This window comes from Zerene cesonia, chromosome 8 (genome assembly GCF_012273895.1).
Source record: "Zerene cesonia ecotype Mississippi chromosome 8, Zerene_cesonia_1.1, whole genome shotgun sequence".
Lineage (NCBI taxonomy): Eukaryota > Metazoa > Arthropoda > Insecta > Lepidoptera > Pieridae > Zerene > Zerene cesonia.
Genome location: NC_052109.1, coordinates 8,021,725 through 8,043,153, shown reverse-complemented (window position 1 = coordinate 8,043,153; position 21,429 = coordinate 8,021,725). Strand labels below are relative to the sequence as shown.

The 21,429-nt window shown below is 36.5% G+C and overlaps 3 protein-coding genes across 3 annotated transcripts in view; 1 reads left to right on the top strand and 2 right to left on the bottom strand.

Annotated features, from left to right (window-relative positions):
* Nucleotides 1-2,412: 2,412 nt before the first annotated feature.
* On the bottom strand, nt 2,413-6,160 carry LOC119828784 (mitochondrial GTPase 1). Its single transcript, XM_038351038.1, has 4 exons — nt 5,562-6,160; nt 4,937-5,145; nt 4,432-4,619; nt 2,413-2,663 (listed from the first exon to the last, which is right to left on the bottom strand). Exons 1-4 carry the CDS (start codon nt 5,963-5,965, stop codon nt 2,463-2,465), a joined length of 1,002 nt encoding a protein of 333 aa, XP_038206966.1. The 5' UTR covers nt 5,966-6,160; the 3' UTR covers nt 2,413-2,462.
* Nucleotides 6,161-7,891: 1,731 nt separating this feature from the next.
* LOC119828752 (radial spoke head protein 6 homolog A) lies at nt 7,892-14,790 on the top strand. The gene is made up of 13 exons (XM_038350995.1): nt 7,892-8,022; nt 8,530-8,719; nt 9,123-9,248; nt 9,824-9,912; nt 10,675-10,762; nt 11,333-11,417; nt 11,808-11,941; nt 12,231-12,350; nt 12,891-13,044; nt 13,339-13,484; nt 13,782-13,993; nt 14,198-14,342; nt 14,684-14,790. Exons 1-13 carry the CDS (start codon nt 7,892-7,894, stop codon nt 14,780-14,782), a joined length of 1,719 nt encoding a protein of 572 aa, XP_038206923.1. The 3' UTR covers nt 14,783-14,790.
* Nucleotides 14,791-16,079: 1,289 nt separating this feature from the next.
* Nucleotides 16,080-21,429, bottom strand: part of LOC119828619 (nuclear export mediator factor NEMF homolog) — a 9,420-nt gene continuing 4,070 nt past the window's right edge. Inside the window, 7 exon segments of the mRNA XM_038350838.1 lie at nt 16,080-16,398; nt 16,946-17,073; nt 17,254-17,406; nt 17,902-18,171; nt 18,401-18,941; nt 19,825-20,003; nt 20,608-20,990. Of these exon segments, the coding sequence (XP_038206766.1) occupies nt 16,200-16,398; nt 16,946-17,073; nt 17,254-17,406; nt 17,902-18,171; nt 18,401-18,941; nt 19,825-20,003; nt 20,608-20,990 (1,853 nt within the window). The 3' untranslated portion in view covers nt 16,080-16,199.

The following is a 21,429-nucleotide window of genomic DNA, read 5'->3' as shown; positions in this document are numbered from 1 at the left end:
TTATAAAACAAAGTCGCTTTCTCTGTCCCTATGTATGCTTAAATCTTTTAAACTACGCAACGGATTTTGATTTAAACAGATTTTTAATTTATCTGTACATTATCACTACACCACTGCTCGAAACGGCGAAGGAAAACATCGTGAGGTAACCAGCATGTCCAAGAAAAAGTGCAACGGCATGTGAGATGTACCAACCCGCACTTGGCGTGCTGGATTATCACCTGAACTGTCATTCAGGAGAATGTACCTTGGCTTATGGGTCACTGTCAAAATTAATAAAGTTATCATTCGCGTGAGATATTCTTATTAATTGTATTTAGAATCAGAATCAGAACCAGGTTCAGTTTCTCACAAGTGACTGTGACCCGGGCTTAAATAACGGTCAGACGGGCACACTGGAGTTTAGTTGGTAGATCCACTGCCTTTGGCGGCATATTGTAGTCAGTGGGAGTCCGACCCACCCACTTTATCTTTATCACAGATAACATAAACTGCCTATAACATTAATTTAGTCTAAAGTTCAGTTGGACGGTTTACAAATCAATGTTATTATTATTGTATTAAGTATATAGATAAGTAGTAATTTTTTTTTCAAAACGAATGATTATTAAGAAAATAAAAAACCCGACTGCTGATTTTTTACGATCTTTCATTTGCTATGCACATTGCTGCTAGCTTTAGAAAATAAAACCACTCGAAACACATTACCCTCCTTCGGTCGGTTGGGTAATAACAAAACAATTTTATCGAATTTTCAATCTTCTTTTATTATATTGAAAGAAATATTATTGAAACTAGATATCAAGTCGGTACACATTTAAAATAATTACTCGAAAATTTTACATCAGTACAAATATAATTTATTGCATATTAAGTAGCATTTTCGCAGCAAATTGTGCAATAAGATATGAATAGCTGAATTGACTGGACTGGAGTTTTCTAGACTGTACGGCCACGTTTAATATCGGACAGGACGAGTTGATTTATATTCTTTGATTACTCCTTTACGACTGACGTAAGCATGACAACTTCCCTCGACTCGACCCTTTCGCTTTACAAACGCACTGAAATATTTCATCCTAGAGGGTTCCAGAAGTTTCGATGTGTTTACTGGATTATTGGTTACTATATCAAGAAGGTCGATACATGATACATGAAAAACCATGAATTGTAATTGTGATCTTTAAATTTAAATTGTACTCACGCATGTGATTTCTATGTCTTTTTTTTACCCTTTATATTCCGTATGTGACTGAATATGCCTTTATATTTAAAGTATTTAAATTTTTTAGTGGAAACTTTGCTAATATGTGTATGGAATATTTCTATAATCTACTAGCTGCACCCGGCAAACGCTGTTCTGCCTTACTCTTATCATTTAGGGGTATGAAAAATAGATGTTGGCTGATTCTCATAGATACCGGATAAGCACAAAAATTTCATCAAAATCGGTCAAGCCGTTTCGGAGGAGTATGGCAACGAAAACTGTGACACGAGAATTTTATATATATAGATTAGAATAATTGTATTGTTTGTTTCCCAAAGATAAATAAATAAATAAATGATGTCGATAAGATATTTGTATTGTAGCTGTTAATATAGAATATTATACAATAATCTTCTAGCAGTTTGCGAAACAATGTTTCTTCATTGCATTTCGGAATATAGATACTTATCGTACTATAGAATGCAAGAATTACATTAGGTACCTACTACTTTTTGATTGGGAAAGTCAGGGGTGCGAGTCGAGGTCGTGGAAGTATGATAATTGATAACCATCTCCCGTTGCCCCTTCACTTAAGCGGCTTGACGGAACCGAACGGACCCACGGTTCCTTACCCAGTCGTTGTGGGTGGTGTTATCTATGCCAAATTTCTCCTTATGCAAGAGATTCTTTAAAGAATCTGTTGTGAGTCAATTTGTTTCCACATCAGCCACTAGGTAGGTACTTTTATGAATGTTTATCCATGTTATCCAAGGTTTTGTTTTAGAATCTTGTAAGGAATCCGGCGTAGCTAGGAGCGAAAAAGCTTGACATGTTTGATATCCACCAACCAAACCTTGGCTAGACTATATTGGTTTCGTGAACCAGAATAATATAATATAGTGACCCGGCAGTTATTTTTTCGAAGATAACATAGAATATTTACAAAACATTGCATTAATATAGAAGCTACTATTGGCAATATAAAAGTGCACATTTACTTTTATTAATTATTCAAAAAACATCACTTCACAGAAGTATAGAAATGCCAAAGATGTTACTGTTGAAAATATAGTTTTTTTCGTTACTACTATATTATTTTGCTTCTATATTTTTTATTTTGATAGCAGGAAGCTTTATATTAATATAGTACGGATGGCAACCCTACCTGCAGCGGAAATTTCAATTTAAATTTAAACGTGAAAATTAAAAAAAACACAATTTCAACAAATTTATTTACAATAACTTCATACTATATTTACAATACATTTTCCTTATCCACATTTATTCTATCCCTTAACAAATCTACATCCAGTAAGGTTTTCCCCAATTCCCCGGTCCGAAACGCGCGTATCATTAACCGGGCCGCTTCAACAATATCCGGGACCATCCTGGTACTACCGTCGTAATCTCGGATATTCCTTATCCTATTATATTTCACACTGCCAGATATTAGTACCTGAAATATACACGAAATATTACAATAATAATTGTTTGTAAACTAAGCAACCATATTCTTATGGTCTATGACTATATCTATCCTAGACCATAACTTCTTGAGGTCCTCAAGTTGAGGATTTTTCTTTTTTTTTGGAAATTTGACACTGACAGGAACTGTCTTAACACAGGATTTTGCTGGTTAGGAAAACAGAGCCGCATTCAACTGCATTCATTTTTGATTTCAATAAAGTTTATAAGAACCGAGAAACTGTTAACTGTAGCAAAAATAGTTTGTTTTTGCATACAATTGTAAAAGAAAATTAAATTATGGTGATATTCCCAGGAAGCGATATAGTACTATATTTTTCAAATGGGTCATGCACCTCTTGACATTTATAACCTACAAAAACTTTACAACACGTGACCGTCCCATGATACCGAATAAATATTGTATAAATTTTAGGGTTCCGTAGCTAGCGGATAAAAACGATCCGTCTGTCCGTCTGCCACCAGACTGTATCTTATGAACTGTGACAGTTTGTGACTTTCGAATTTTTAGAAATGATGTTTTTCTGTTGCCGCTATAATGTATAGCAATTTGTAATAGAAATCGAAGATATGCATTAGTGACCTTACATTGTTGTGAAAAATTGGATTGATGACCAATTTTTTTCAGTTTTTGTACGAAGCCCTTAACGTCGCGAGTCCGACTCGCACTTGACCGACTCAAAGATGGCGCCGGGCAGTCGCGTATTATTATTTAAAAGGGAATATGCAAAGGACACGTTTTTGATAAAACCAAATCAAAATTAGAAAAAAAAAAACTTGAGTGTATAAAATCCTGTCTATTGGCTAAAAGGTATAAAATAAAAGCATTGACCTTTCATATCATGTTGTTTTGTGACTTTTTGAAGAAAAAAAACAGTAGTTCACAAAAAATTGGTATGCATTTTTTAAATACGAAAAGTCAAAACCAATGATTTTAAAAAAATAAATGTTATCTATACCTATCATATAGAGTCGAAAAGTATGGTTGTTTGATCGCGCTAATCTGAGAGATCTAGGTCTTAGCTACGTAAGCATGGTTCACTACAATCCCACCTTTACACAGATCCCTTCAAACATCATATATGCGAAAGAAAGTCTGTCTCTTCCTTACACCTAAACCACTGAGTAGATTTGGATGAAATTTGGTATAAAGACAGTTTGTAATTCAAAAAAGAAAATATAGTTTTAATCCTGGAGAAAACCCTGGGACTGTCTATTCTTTCTTTTACCTAAGCAAGTTTAGTCACGGCTACCTTGTATAACATACTAGCTGTCTGCCCCCAGCTTCACCTGTGGTACTTAATTTCTTTCCATATGAACCTTCCTTATAACTTAACAGTATTGTTAAAAAAAAAAATGCAGAACTGGTACAGCTGTTCTAGCGTTTAACCCATTAAGTATCACATTGGGCAATTCATGAAGTATAAGATATATGAAAGTTTTAGTTTGTACATATTATGTACCTTTTTTGTGTAACTTTCGTAATTAGATTGGAAACAGTTTCTAGAACATAAGTTGGGTCAGTTCTAATTGTGTGAAAAAAAAATCAACCAATATGAAACATCATTTCAATATTAAATTGTACTGAAGGAACACAGATTTCATTAAAAATAATTTTTTAGTTTTATAGCATTCAAATGCTTCATAAATCATAAATTTTAATAATATAATATAAGAAAAAAATACCTGTCAACAGTTAAACTTCAGAAATTTTAACTTAAGCAAACAATATGTAATACCTTATTAATTTCATCACACGGTTCTTCCAGCCCCATGTAGTCCACATAATTGAATTTTCCATGGCTATTGAGCCAGTACAATAAATAGTCGGCTATCACCTCCTCACCCACCAGGTGGTCTTGTAGCGAAGCACAGAGAGCTAACTTCAAACCCATCTCCACATTGGTAACAGAAGGTTCTAGAATACCTGTGGATTTATGAAATTAATGAATGGAAGAATTGAGTGTAGCGAAAACATTTTGCTTGCAGGATTCAGAGAAATGTGTCGAGGATCCCTTTTTCCTTGGATGTAATCCACCTTCCTTCCTCCACATACAGGTTTAAGTTTACACATTGAAGTTATATATTGAATGTATGTATTATATTCAAAGACCAAAAATGTTCATTATGAAATTGTTCATTACAAATGATTCCAGTTTGAACTCCCTATCCCCAGCCCTGGTTGCCAATGCCTTTGACTCTACCTTAGACAATCATATGAATTAATGTGTCATAATTATGTACCAGGAGTATCAAACATAAAGATCTTTGGGTTGCTATTAATCCTCATCTTGGTTTGAAGACTCCTTGTCACTCCTGCTACGGCTCCAACTGGTAGAGCATGTTTCTGGTGTGTATTCCTACTTCGGAGCATGTTAATAAGTGATGATTTACCAACATTCGGCACTCCGATTATCATTACATTGTAATCTAATTCTTCGGAACGATTGTATCTGAAATATTTATATTTGAGTAAATATATTGGGAATATAATTAAGAAATATTGTTTATGTTGTAGTCCAACTAATATTATAAATGCGAAAGTTTGTAAGGATGTGTGTGTGTTTATTGCTCTTTTACGCAAAAACTACTGAACTGATTGCAATGAAATTTGGTACATACTACATAAACAGCTGGACAACTGGAATAACATATAGACAACTTTTTCTATGTGATATGGACTTACGCGGAATGAACCGCGGGGCGCAGCTAGTTTAATGATAAACTGATTTGATTATTAATATTACTGGCAGTAAAACTGAAATATACTTATTAAAAATTAAATCATGTTTTGATAGTTTTAATATTTTATTTTCAAATATAAACGGGGGTTTGTTATTAGTGAAATTGACACGATTTGTTTAGTTACCTGTTGGAATTCTTTATCAGATCTATCATTAAGGGCATTAATGACTTCAAACCTCTGCAAAACTGATCTTTACTATTCGTAAATACTATATTTTGGACACCTTCCTCTGCCACTAATTGGTCTTTTACTTTCGGTATTAAGGAATTAATAATTAAATCTCTCTTATTCAGAACTAATATGTGAGGCTTTGCACCTGTTATTGTACTTGTGAAGATTGGATTTCGTCCAGAAAACGGTATTCTTGCGTCATGGACTTCTATCACACAATCGACCGATTTTAATGTCCGTTGTATTTGCTTCAGACCTTTGTTCATGTGCCCCGGAAACCATCGAAGCAAGTCTTTGCTAACGAATGGAAATTTCTTTCGAAATGTATATGCCGCCGCATCGAACCTCGTAGCCATTCTTGCTTTGTTTTGATTTTGAGGTTATTTATTTCAGTTATAATATCATCGATAAGTCAAGTCATTTATTAATCATTTCTTGGTGGTATTTGGATTAAATAAATGTAATATTTAATAACAAAAATAAATTACATCGATATTAATCGAAAGTAGGTACTTCAAAACACAATCTGGAATAAAAATCAAAACATGTCATATATCCCTGGACCCTGTCATCTGTCAAACACGTAGCGGAAAAGTACAGGACTATATTATGATTTTCTTAATGCTTATACCTGTGTAAATTATATTACAAAATTACGATCAAACTACGAAATTTATGCATATTTATGATATTTAATATACTATCATAAATATGCATAAATGTCGTAGTCTCATTATATATATTTATATGAATATTGATACTGAAGATAGTGGTACAAAAGAATATAGCACAAAACATTCGAAAATATTATTTATTACGAACAATTACGAAACTATTTCCTTCATGAGGATAAAAATGATTTATATGACTTCTAGTCCTTTAATTTTGCTTTCATCAGACTGTAATTGATGCTGGAACATATAATTACGTTAATTAATGTATAAATAATTCAAGAATAGGTATATATTGCGAAAGTCTAGTGATTTAATTTATGAGGATAGTATATAAACTCAGGGGTTTTGTCTACAATAGATAAAAGCTCTTCTTTGAAAATAGGACTGTCTTCACTTAATGATATTGTCTCATCTATAAGTTGATCTGTTACACAAGTTTCATCATTTTTAAATGCTGTTGCAATTGGTGATGTTTCTTTTTTGTTTTTGCTTGTATACTTCTCTCTTAGATAATTATTGTAGTTTTCAAGTACTGGGCTAAACTCATCATCATCAACATCTGGTATAATATTCTGTGATATGTAATCTAATATTTCTTGGGCTACATCTGATCCATCACTATCAATATCAATATCATCATCAAGAATTGGCTTTGGGTTATTGTTATTTTCTTTTATCATGGAATGTGACATGAAAGTTCGACCCGATTCAAATTTCATATCCATTTGTTCATCCTCTGACATGGAGTTCAATAGTGGAGGGGAATTATTATTGTGTTCATCTGATTGTATACTTTTATCCTTTTCGATTATTAAATCATGTTGAGGAGGAAAAGAAGCCTTTTTCAAGAGTTTTTTTGTGTTCACAAGAATATTGTTATTTTTAACGTTTGGCTCGGATCGTAATACGGTCTTAGACTGCACGGCTTTTTTAAATGCTAGAGTTAGCCGTTGGGTTGTAACCAACTTATTAGGTTTATTTTCAATGGGTTTACCTTGTTTGGATTTAACAAGTTTAACAGAATTATCGTCTCGATAGAGGCATTTTCTTCTTAGTTCGTCCAAATTTTTACGCGTTCTTAGTCTTTTGCGTTTATTACCATGATACAGGTTTTCCATATTTATTTTTTAAATTCCGCAATTAAAAATTATGAATTATTAATGTAGTATACTAATATCTAGTATGGCACAACAATGTCATGTTATTTATTTATAAACACTTCATAATCAACATAAAGAGAAATGCAACTTTTTCTACTCAAGTTAAATTTTTTTAGGTTAGGCAGAAGATTATTGTATATACATCCAAATTGAATGTCAATGTAATCTCTTTGTTTTGTTTATTCTCGCTTACATTATTAAAATCGGATGATAAGTAATTTTATACTGTAAAAATAAATTAATATATACTATGTACATAATTTTATTAAATCATAATAAAGTATTCTTTATACTGAATCTTATAAAAATCAAAACATCTTGATGGCCAATGTGCGTAATTAAAAAAAAAAACAATATAAATAATGTCATGTTGGGTCATATTGTAAACAAAGCATCAAATACATAAAATACTTGTTTTCTGGACACTGGTAAAAGAATAAAAAGCAATATGTCTAGGTTATTTATGTTAGAGCCCGATTTAATAGCAGCTGGCGAAAACGTTTTACCGGATTTAAATAACGATTTAGTTTTAGCGAAGAATTTTTTAAAGCAACAAAGTGCAGCCACTGCTGATTCTTTGTGAGTATTATTTATTTAATTTATATTCACTTATTTCAAAATTTTGGATCAGATCAGAATCATCATTAATAGTAAAAAAGGTAGATCGTAGAGTTACCGGTAGCATGATTTTTCTGTATGTCCGAGCGGGCAACTGAGTTGGTGGTTATCCTGATGGTAAGCGATCACCACTGCACATGGACATTGACAAAAGCGTTGCCCATTTTTAAGTATTTATATATCAGAAAAGGATTGACGACTGAAAAGAAGGAATGGACTGGGAAGGGTGAGGAGAAGAAAACGTCCCTCCGACTCTCCTCCTCACCGTACGAAACATAGCAGCATGCTACTGTTTCATGCTGGTAGTCTGTGGCTAGTATACTTCCCTGGTGCGAGCTGGCCCAATGCGATCCGGAGCGAGATGGACTCCCGAATATAAATTACTTTATTAACACAGTCTTATTTCTTTACTCTGTAGTATTAATGTGGTAAAATACCATTGAGCCACGCCTTTCTTTGTCCACATAGGTACGACCATCTAGTGGACATTGTACAAAAGATTTTAACCCAAAAGCCGCCGGATGTCGTCGACAACTTCGAACAATACTCCTGGGAGGTAAAACACGAAAAATTTCGGCCGAACTTCGACCTTCTCAATGATGTTTATTTGTCGCCTGCGCAGCTTGCGTTGGTGCGCAAGATGGACGAAATGTTTAGGGTAAGAGCCTAAGAGGACTATATAAGAAATAAAATTACTTACGAATTAAATTTTTTGGCAGTTTCTAAGCGAGAGGTATCAATTACGAAAGTATCTCAATTATAATACTCAATGAAAATAAAAAAAGTGCCTTCAAATTGTCAGAACTCTACCAAATTTAAATGAAACCACGCGGGAGGCACCAACTTTAAATGACTTATGACCGACGTAATGCGACCTAAGTTTATTTAGTAACTATTTTGTAATTTGTGCCCAAATGATACGATTTCAAGGAACAAATGATAATTCCGAATAATTCATTATTATCTATATGAAGAGGAAGCCATACTTATTCAGTCGTGGCTTTCATAAATTTTTTACATTTTGCCCTCTTTTACAATTGCAATGTAACATGTACTGGCAGCTTGTAGCGAGCAAGTCCCAGAAAATGGAGGAGCTTGGCGAAGAGGAGCAGGAGCTTGACCTGGAGGAAGAGGACGCTAAGCCGCGAATAGCTGATCTCATCGACCATAATTATTACTTTAGACAGGTTGGTTTTTGTTATAGTTGACCGAGTTGTGATCGTAATAAACATGAGTTAAGTCTAGTATGTAGTATTATATTATCTGTGGTTACGTCATAGTAATATTTTATCTGTGACGTTGCGCTAGCGAATCAGTGGGCATTTCATAATGCTTGTAAAAACCGTTAGATTATAAGCTAAATAGCGATATTGTCAATTATTGAAAATTTGGTATTCGTATCATGCAATTGATTGCAATTTAATACATTATTTTTCGGCGTTTACTCACTCATTGTTTTGTGGCGAATCCGATGTTAGCACGAGGGACTATTAACATCTTAGCACAGACGCGTGGGTGAACTGAAGGTTCACCCTGGTAGCGACACGGTCAAAGGCGTTCCCACCTTGACAGGGATCACGACCCTCGGCTTGGGCTCTCGCATGAATGGAGGGGGCCGGAAGGGTTGTACTCGGTTGGGCGCTCACCCGGATGGGCGCATACTTTCTCATACTCACCTCACTCTCTCTCATAGTCGGAGACTTTCGGCACCGACTGCGTATAGACCGTTGAATCGATAATTTCTCCCGTCCGCACGTTACAGGGTGGGTACGGTCTCCCCGACTGTGAGTGCTACGCGGTCTACATAGCTCTCAATATGTTGGCTATTAAAGAACCCGTCGCTACAGTCAGGTAAACTTAAACTCAAACTCAATTTGTTTTTTTATTTCATAAGATTTCTTTTAAAAGTACTCTTCAATTGTCATAACATAGATTACACATTTGTCCCCGGTATATGACCGACTGATATATCCTAAGTTAATAAAAACAATAAACAAAACTTAAAAACACGCTAATAATTATGGAAAACAAAATCAACTAAATTGACTCAATTGCTTGTATTCAGAGTATTTGAAATAAAATACGCAAGGAACTCCTAATATAGATAACTAGCTGTGGTTTCACCCGCGTAAGTCCGTATCCCGTAGGAATATCCGGATAAAAAGTTGCCTATATGTTATTCCAGTTGTCCAGCTGTCTACGTACCAAATTTCATTGCAATCGGTTCAGTAGTTTTTACGTGAAAAAGCAACAAACACAAACACAACCTTACAAACTTTCGCATTTATAATATTAGTAGGATCAGATAGACTTATGAGATTATAGTATTGTCACCGATCCTACATCCGATAAGTATACAGTTTGAATTAAATTTGTCCGTTTAAAATGAGTGAAAATTGAGTCAGTGTATTCCCTTACATACAAACATACACGGGAAACTGGAAACTATTAAAAGCGTATAATCTTATACGTCGCCTACCCACGTGTACATATAAATTAGATTTTACTATTTTCCTATAAGCAAAGTGAGCCCTTAAACACGTGTCGCTATCCATAGTACGGTATTTCAAATTACAAAAGACGACCGGCATATTTGAAGGTTTTCTCTTTCAGGTTTTTCGGCAAAATATATGGCACTAAAGCGAATTACTACATCGCCGAAACGGATCTGACGATCGAGGAGTTGGATAGAAGAATTCGGGTTTTTTGAATTATTATACTCGTAGCAAGTTGTGTAGGAAGTCTGGTTTTCTAGTGGAGTGAAATTTTAAAAATTGGTTGTGCAGTTTTCGAGCTATGTAGATGACAGAAATTTTAATCGCCTTAACTTACATGTTTTTTAACTTTATGTTGTTCCACTGCAGTCGTTACCATTATTGCATCATATAAACATAAACGACGGCAATAATTTATGGAGAAATTGAAATCGGCCGCGTATATTAAAGCGAGAAAACTATTGGCACTTTTAGCAGGAATGGCGTTCAAATCTAGTTCTACCAATGTTAATATGTTTATTTTCAATTATTTAGATTTTAAAGTATATACTCAGTTGAATAGACAATACTTGAGACGCTATAACAATTTCAATAGTCAATTAAACATCAATTCGTCAGAATTGGACCAAATTTAACATGAGACCACACAATCGTCAAAATCTGTCCACCCGGTAGAAAATTCGAAGATAACAAACGCAGAAAAAAATACTCTCTTTTTTTGAAGTCGTTTGAATACAAGAATCAGTTCATGATGGAGGCTAATAATGATATTACAGGAGTTCGAAATGAAAGACATGCCCGGTGAGGGAGAAGGTATAGACGAGGATCGGGTCCAGGAAGCGGAGGAGCAGAAAGAGATTAGTATGTCGGTTACACGTGTTTTAGTGATATAGACTTTTACTTTACGTTAGGAAGTTGGGACTGGAGTGGGAAAAACAGGAGTATCGAACCCAAGTTTCACTGTAAGCCGTTATGTCACAAATATAAATTTTATAATAAAAATGACTAGCTTTTCTTCTTTCTTCAATAAAAACCCGTTTACCGTTAGAATACTCGTGAGAAGTATTTTTAACAGAAGCTAGTCATAACTAGTTCTGACTAGGGAAAACGCGTTCTAAATTCTAATGATAAATGGGTTTAACGGTAACATGTATACCAAATTTATTTTAGTGAAAATGATAGAATATTGGGATATTTCCATTTTTTCAAGACAGACCACATGATATTCTGATTGTTATGTCATTTCACAAGTGGGTGAGGGCGAAGCACGGGAGGAGAAGCCCAAAGAGCCGGTGCCCCCCAAACTGCCCCCCGCCCCGGTGTCCACGTGGCAACCCCCGCCCCCCATACCCGTGGAGAGACCGGGACAAGGGGTCAATAAGAAGGTAAAACTATGGGAGACCAGATGATTCTTTTGAAGTATTTTTTTGGATTATCTTTTTGTCCATTACCGAAGTATGTTTTCGCCGTTATCGATTCTTAGTCGAGTTATTTGAGGTTATTGGTTTTCAAAAATGTTTGAATTTATTTAAATTTTATAATAACTTAAAATTCTTCTACCAATATTATACGAATAACGTAAAATAACATATAAGGAAACTATCTTTAGAGCTTCTTCGTGTTGTTCGGGTCTTCTATATTAGAAGCACTGATTGCAATAGCCATAATTCTTAGGTGTTTTGGGTGTGTAACTCTCCCGGGGAACCGTGGGTGTGTCTCCCGGACGTGACGCCGGACCAGATACGCGTGGCGCGTCTCAGTGTGAGGTGTATGACCGGTGATTTGGATTCGGAGGTAAGTTTTACGAGCGTTTATTCTTTAGGTACCTATATACCTATATATTGACATTTCGCATGATTTTCAATAACCCCAGACCCTCCACTTCCAATTCGCTTGAACCCCGTTAATGTATGTAATGTTACTATCCTTTTTTTTACAATGGGAAAATCTTATATAGATACTCACGGCCCCTTGGGAAGAGGCCGTGGTTAAACCCCACTGTGTTCTGTCGAGTCGCATTAATGAAAGGGCCATATATACAGGCTGGATTTCGTCCTCGATAATATTATTATACCTAGAATGAGGTCATACTTTACGCTAAAGGACCGAAAATGCTCATTGAGCATCATACCTAATAGCTAACAACGCGTTGTGGTCACAGTGAAAGGGAGAACCAGAACGCGTAATTTCGTGTTGTGGCTCTCATTAAAAGGCTCACAACGGACATGTGGCAATGCAGAAATGCCACAACGCGTTTGGTTTCTCCTCTACTGGGACCAGAACGCTTTGTGAGCAGTTTTCGCTAAATTTATATAACTTCGCAACGAATCCCAGGTGCAAACGTTCCCCCCCTTCGAGGGCACGGAGCGCAACTACCTGCGCGCGCAGGTTGCACGCATACAAGCGGGGACATCCATCTCTCCGCAAGGTTTTTACACGTTCGGCTCTGGGGAGGAGGAGGAGGATATTGATATGGAGGAGGGAGCTGGTAATGGACTAACTACTGGACTGGACAAAATTGCTGATAATTATTAGATCATATTGTAGGGGTAGTTGGGTCATGTTGTATGGGTAGTTGGGTCATGTTGTATGGGTAGTTGGGTCATGTTGTATGGGTAGTTGGGTCATGTTGTATGGGCAGTTGGGTCATGTTGTATGGGCAGTAGGGTCATGTTGTGTAGGGTAGTTGGGTCATGTTGTATGGGCAGTAGGGTCATGTTGTGTGGGCTAGTTGAGTCATGTTGTATGGGTATTATTAAACCATTACTCAAATAATTTTCAGGTGACCTGGCTTTCAATCCAAACCCATTTTACCAAGGACATACTCTGAAAGACTTGCTCGACTCGAATCTTACATACTGGGTTCACCACGGGAGACACATCTTGAAGCAGGGCAGGACTATCTGGTGGAACCCTAATGCGGGCATGGTTAGTTAGAAGTCGAGTATTTTTGGTTCACAACACAATCACTACATATATAAAGCAAGGTCGCTTTCCGCTGTCTGTTTGTACGCTTATCTTTAATATTACGCAACAGATTTTGATGGCGGTTTTTTTAATAGGTAGAGTTAAGAGGAAGGTTGACTGTAGTCGAGTATTGTATTTAATATTGTACTCCAAGTTTAATTACAACTACTTTCCATCCATGTGATACTATCAGAACATATCTCTGTCGATAAATTTTCCTAAAAGCACAACTAACCTCACCAATAAATCCCTGCCCAGGACGAGGGTTTGGAAGAAGAGGACGAAGGTCCACCCCCCATGGAACCGGAGTCAGGTCCGCCTCTCTTCACAGCACTGTCGGAGGATGCCCAACTCGAGGGTCTGCCCGCGTGGCGAGCGCGATCCAGCACAATGCTGACTCCAGATAGAGCTTTAGTTACGATTCGCAGCGATGTGTGGCCGGGGGCTGTGGCTTATGCTACTACGGGGAAGTTAGTTTAATTTCGTGCAAAGTGTTACTTGTATGAAGTAAAGCTATTTGTTTGTAAAGTATTATTGGTATGATGTAAACCGTGTGCATTCTATGACTAATTTTCTTCAGCATATTATAGTTGTTATAATCCATAAAAAATTTAATTTCGTTTTTTTTTTTATTAATATGTTTATTCATATTCTAAGTAAGACATATGTACTAGGAAATCTGAGTGTATGTATGTCGGTTGGGGCCTCAAATGCCAGCCGCCGAACTTCTCCCCGCTGCAACTGCCGAGGCCCCAGGACGAGTATCCTGTGGGGCCCGAAGTTATGGAGATGGCGGACCCTACGTTCGCTGATGAGGAGGTGAAGATAGATTATATCTTTTAAATTTCTCACGGAACTACTAAGCCGCTCGACCGATTGATAAAAAAAATGTACGTTCGATTTGCAATAGGATGCAAGCAGAGCCACAGACAAAAGCTAATATTTTAATTACATTGTCACAGCTTGAAATTAATTCTTTCCTTATAAATGGGTTAAAATCGAATCTCATGAGTTGATTACATACAAACATAATAAAAGCGTGTTAAAGACTCTTGTATGTATAAATTTATAAAGCAAACGTTTGTGCTTCCAAGATCTTAGGTGTGAATAAATTTTGTACGTATTCAAGTTTCGTAAAAAAACGTTTATTCCTTTTAAAGGCTTACCGTATCGCACACCTCCCTCCCCCTCCCCCACCCGAACTGCCAGGGGAGGAGGGAGCCTTCGGGGAGGAAGAGGAGGAAGAAGATGAAGAATAGTCTTGTTAGTGTTATTTTAGTAAATTGTATGTTTGATTTGGTTGTTTTATTTGGAGTTTAAGTGTCATTTTGGCAGTGAAAAGATAAGCGCTTGAATGAAATTAGCAGTATATTTATAATTATTCGACGACTTCGATAGACTATGCTGTGTTAGAGATATGGGTTTTATTACTAATAGATTTTCTATTGTAAAGAAATTCGGTTAGCGTAATATGACCACATGCGATTTGGATAAAATTTCGTAAAGATAGTTTGTGACCAAGGCACTGGATCCCGAGGGTTTTACCCTGGAAACCTCACGGGGACGGTAACTAAGCGGAGAAAACCCCGTGATTGTTTTATCTTTTCCTTTTGATATGCGGGCGGAAAGAAACTCATGTTCCGAATGTTCAAATGAGGATGAGGTTTCAGCTAATCTTTGAGAAATGAAAAACAAACATACATATATACAAATTTTATTAATCTTCCCAACAATAATAATTATGATTTATCATACTGCTGTTTATGAACACATCGTTACATCACTAACAGGGAGACCGCGTTTCTAAGCTTAGTATAGTGTTGGACGCCATTTTATAATTCTAACAGAAAATCATTAAACTACCCAAATTTCAGCGTTTGAACTCAGTCAGATAAATAAAGTCATTGATAGTTAAGTAATTTATAACTCTCCCTTCTCTCTCTTCTCTTCTCTTCTTGCCAGCGCTTCTCTATGTTCCGAAACGTTCGTATATGTCAAAAATATGTTATGACGACTCACAAGCACGTGTATAAGAAGATCAATTGAGTAAGTGTTTGAGTTTGAGTTTGAGTTTAACAAGAAACCTTTTATTTTATTACAAGAACATTTTTAACCGCTATCAAATTCTCAGAACTAGATGAAATTTAAACGAGACCACACGGGAGACTAGCTTTAAAAAAAAAATCATCAAATTACATCTGAGGTAACAAAGCAATATAAAATACAGTCGGATTGATAACCTCCTTTTTGAAGTCGGTTGAAAATGGCGTCGCTCAGCTGTCAAACTGTTTTCTGACTTTACGTGTGAGTATAGACGGCGATATTTAGTGAGCGAGAGACAAACAGGAGAACCAAGATCCTTTTTTATCTGACCGAGTTCTACCATATTCGACAAATTTAAAATGACTCAAGAATGCAATAAGTTCTTTATCTATATATATATAAAATTCTCGTGTCACAGTTTTCGTTGCCATACTCCTCCGAAACGGCTTGACCGATTCCTCTGAAATTTGGTAAGCATATTGGGTAGGTCTGAGAATCGGCTAACATCTATTTTTCATACCACTAAACGATAAGAGTAAGGCAGAACAGCGTTTGCCGGGTGCAGCTAGTTACTATATATCATTTATTAACTAAAATAAGAAAAAAATAAAAATATATCAATAGCCTAAAAATCTATTTCTTATGCTTATGCAACTGCGGTGCGGACAATTTGACCTTCCCGGGGAAGTTTCTCGCCACGTTCTCCTCCTTGACCGCTTTGAGGAGGTCCTTTTCCCGGGGCGAAGCCGCCTTGTCCCGGAGAAAAACTTGGACTGCCGTTTTAGCGGCTTTACCCCGTTTACTCGTCCCCGGCGTTAATTTCACCTTGAATCTGGGACAAGACATTATATATGTTTTATATGGCAAGTATATAAAAAAAAAAATACATTTATTCATTGGATTGGATTGACAAAAACAATTTATTTCCTGCACGCTCACCTGGTCTCGAACCCCCATCAATAAAGTCAATTGATTTAAATCAAGTCAATTAATTTTAATTTCGATTTGTTAAGTGTTTGCGTGGGGGAAAACATCGTGAAAACAATCAAAAGTTCGATGACATGCGACAACTGACAACGCGCACTTGGCCAGCGTGGCCTGAAACCTCATAGGAATCCTGTCCCAGACGTGGGAACATGTAAGGGCTGATGATGTTGATATCAACCGCAAAGGATATTAGGTTATAAAATTTAATTAATACGGCCACTAATTGTGACCTTATTCATAAAAGAAAAATATCTGTTTTTTCTTCTTGCATGATCTGTGAATAATTACCATTCAATAACTCTTTCATTCGTCCATTCATTGGTCACGCCACGAACACAGACCTAGAAGAGAAAATAATTCCGCCAGAAGAGAAGAATACAGAAAATACTCACTTGTAATTATGTAAAGAAGAATAGGGAGCCACCACTGGGACGGCGAAAAGCAGTTCATCTTCGGGGAACGGAGATCCAGTCAGTTGGCACAGCATCTCGGTGTCCGCGTCGTTGGCACTGGGGTCCACCTGAAAATTGAGGAAAATTTTTTATGTTTTTTTTTTGTAGAAAATTGTAGACTTTGTACGCAGTCAATCGTAATCAAGTAATTAAAGTGCGAATTTTGTAAATAATAGAAAAATTTATCACGAAGCGGGAGTCCTTTTACTTTTAGTCCAGATAAAGACGCATGATCAAGCTACATTTACCTCTTGTTCCCCCTCCGGCTCATCGTCAGACTCGGCCTCCAGTATGAGCGGCGCAGGCGCAGGTATCTTAGGCCCACGGTTCGATTTCTTGTCTTTGGTACCTTTGGCCGCTTGCTTTTGGGCCTTTTTGGACTCTTTGGCCCCTTTGTCCGGCTGAAATTAAATTATCCAAATATATTTAAGGTAATAACTCAAAGGTGACTGACTGACATAGTGATCTATTAACGCAACGCAACGCTACCTATATTTTATGACGTAGGCATCCGCTAAGAAAAGATTTTGATAAATTCAAGTGGATAAACAGGGGATGAAAGTTTATACCAAGAAATTTTACAGCTACAACAGCTAGGTCCTACTAGTTGTTGACCCATACCCACTGTGGGTAAGTATATAACACTGGATATATGTAGGTATCTGGTGAAACTCGGACGACCGCTTAGATCCAGCAATATCTCTGCGATGTTCCTACTTTTAGAAATGATGTATTGACCAAGTTGCTCTTACCTCATGATATATTATATTACATATGTATATTTCATAATTGTGTACTAACAATAGAAAAATCATTTTTTAAAAGATTACCTTTATTATTGCCACTTAATAACTTTCAAAATACTTTTTAATACCTATGTCTAAATATGTACATACCTTCAAAATTTCCATCATCAACGCGCGATCCTCGTCATCCTGATCCTTATACTTCTCCTTTATCTTCTTTAACTTGCCCTTTTGTCCCCGCTTGGGGCCATTCTTCTGTTCTTTCTGTTCCTTTTGGGGCTTTTCTTTCTTCTGGGGTTTCCCCTTTTTGGGTAACGCGGGGAATTTGAAAGACTGTAGCGTGTCGTCACTTCGCTCCGACATCTCTGATATGGTCCTTGTTTTTGATTCGATTAGGACCTTTCCTGTGCCATGGTCAACCTGAAATACGTATGAGTATTTAGAAAGAATTTTTTTTTTGCTCATACACCTGTATTCAGACGAAAAATAGATGGTTTGTAGTCGGATCTTGACAATAAATTTGTATGCTATCAACTCTACGATAAAAAGGAATACTTGCATCATGTGGGTATAAAAATTGAATTAATTTGAATTTTGATTTGATTTAATTTTTACTTATAAACATAACCGTAATAATGAAACGCTGTACCTTTATATGAGTATCCAAAACGCCTTCGGAACTGTCACTATCCGAATCACTAGCATTCACATCCGATTCCTTATCCTGTGCTTCATTATCAACATTCGATTCGCCATCCTTTAATTCTTCTTTCTCTTCTTTCAACTTCTCTCCTCCATTATCATTTAACTCTTGAACATTTGTCTCTACATTATCACTCTCTTCTTGAGCGTTTTCATTTGTTTTCTCTTCTATCGTGTCTAGTTTCTTATCATCTTCTTTGTCGGAATCATCAGATACTTCAATTTCCTGATCCACCTCGCTCTCTGTGATTTCTGAAGCGTCATCAGCTATGCATTTCCTTTCGTCTCTGTGCCTCTCTATGCAGCTGTCCTCTAGTCGGAAGAGAAAGCTGAACCCAAATTGAAGGTGTTCTGGCAGGAGGTAGTTCTTCTTGCCTCGTATCATGAAGGATCCCGTGGTTAGGTATTCGCCGGTTGGTGCTGATTTGGACACTTGGTGGCCGTACACCCACCAGGCTCGTGTGAGCACTTTTGCTTCCCATGCTACGCTGGAATTTTGTACATTATTTTAGTAATTGATAGTTGTATTTTCTTGTGTTTGATTTAACGCGAGAATTACACATTTAAAAATGAAAGACTTTTTAACGAATTTTAAACGCGATTTATAACCCGATGACCCGGAGACAGTCAATCTCCCCGTGACCAAGCTCGCTGTAAACTGTACGAAACGTCGGGGTAGTAATATAATGAAGAAATCGCGTTTAAAATCCGTTAAAAACTCTTTAATTTCTTAATTAATAATTGATTATTGTACGAAGTTGTTAGGAATCAAAAAGTGCACTTCGCATATGAAACAGAATATATTTTTGCTGACTTTTTAAGTAAGTACTTTACATTTAGTTTATTTATTAGTATTCAGAGACTTTAAGGAGACTCTTGGAGAATAGAGATGATCTTATGCCAATATACACACGACATTTTTTCTCCACTAATATTTCGTTACCATTTTGAAAATTGAAAACTCCTTAAATAGTGATGTCAAGAGTATGAATATTCGAATCATAATTTCTATAAACTTCTCATTCATTCATTCATTCATAATTTCTGAAAATTCTCACCGTCCAAGTTTTTGCTTCTTCACGCAATTTACTCTACTCTACTCTAGCTACTACTCCATCTCCCTCACCTACAAGTATCTATCTTATACTTTATCTCTCTCACCTGTAAGCATCTATCATCTACTCATCTTTCTCACTCATAAGCCATCCATGTTCTACTCTATCTCTCTCATCTATAGGTATCTATCTCCTACTCTATCATCCTCACCTGTTAGCATCTATCTTCTACTCTATCTCTCTCACCTATAGGTATCTATCTCCTACTGTATCATCCTCACCTGTAAGCATCTATCTTTTTCTCTATTGCTCTCACCTATAAGCCACGGCGGCTTGTCCAGCCTCGCTCAGCGTCTTGGGTGGAGCCGGGCCAGCCGGACACTTGACCACGACGGAAGACGCGCCGGTGACCTCCGCGTGCACGTATATGTCTGTGGTGCGCATGTAACGCTTCACCAGCAGCTCGTTCTGCTGCTGATCACGGCCGGCTATCACCTGGGAGCCAAGTCGGTTATTTCAGTAAAATACACCACAACTATCCCATTGACCGTCCATTACAATTCAATTGTCGTTGTGACAAAATTAATATTCTGCAAAAACTAAATTGTAGTCATAATAGATGAGACAATTCTCAATGTTGCCCATACCTAACTTTCCCAGTTTTCAGTAATTCAATAGGACACCACTGATCATAAATATTTAGGTAGCAAACTACGAAATCTGCCAAACCATTCTGACGCGAACCAATTGAGTCACAATTGAAGCGTTTTTAAATGAGGAGTCTTGGGGACTGCTCCAAGTCTCCTAAATAAAAAAAAACTAATCACCATAAAATTCTGTTAGGCATTTCAAGTGTATTCAATTTAATAGAGGGAAAAACCCAAGGTAATCTCAATTCATTGTACATTACAAAAAAGTATTTAAACAATCATAGCATTTAGAATTAGTCTTGCCTTCCATACCACAGAGAAACCCACATGAACGTGACAACAATATTATTTATGGTTTCCACATTTTATCTCGCTAAAAATTCTACAATAAAAAACTTCGGAATCCTCTCAGATCCAGGAATTTGGGGGAATTTCGGTGGAGTACGTACCAAGTAGTTATCGGACGATATGAACCAGTAGAATTTCTCGAACCAGTACGTCTTCCGCGCCTTGCTGATGGTGCTGATCGTTTGTGCCTCTTTCAGCGTCTGCTTCGTCTTTCTCTCAGCGCTTTTCAGCGCTTTGCCGGCCGACTCTACGGTCTTCTGTTGCTTTTTCGCTGCGTTCCTCTTCTGGTCATAGTAGCTGGAAGATATTATGGGTATATTATACACTTGTAAAATATAGGATGCTTGTGCTGAAATAAAGATTTTTCCTTATTCATCAATATTACTAAAACAGACCAGATTATCAGAAATGGAGTCGATTAACTGTTTTATTGTAATACCGACCGGTTCGACCCGGCTTCGCCCGTGGTACATATATAGCCTAAACCTAAAGCCTTCCTCAATAAACCGGCTATCTAAAACTGAAAGAATTTTTAAAAACGGACCAGTAGGTCCCGAGATTAGCGTGTTCAAACAAACAAACAAACTCTTCAACGTTATAAAATTAGTATAGATTACTAGTGAATCTGTGACGTAAAAGATGGTCGTGTTACACCTGAACTGATTTTAATGGTTTTGAGTTTGATTATATCGCTGCTTGGATTAGCGTATTGACTGTTAATTTTTTTTAATTATGAAACAAAAAAACAGTTACAAATCCACAGTCCATACATGAATTTTAATTACCTACACATTATAGAACTTAAATAAACATGGAATTCCTCGTTTTAAGTTAAGTACTACGTTATTTTGACAATCTTTATTATTTTTTACTTTTTTTTGTTTTTAGAAACGTTATTTATCAAAATTACTTAGATTTGCAAT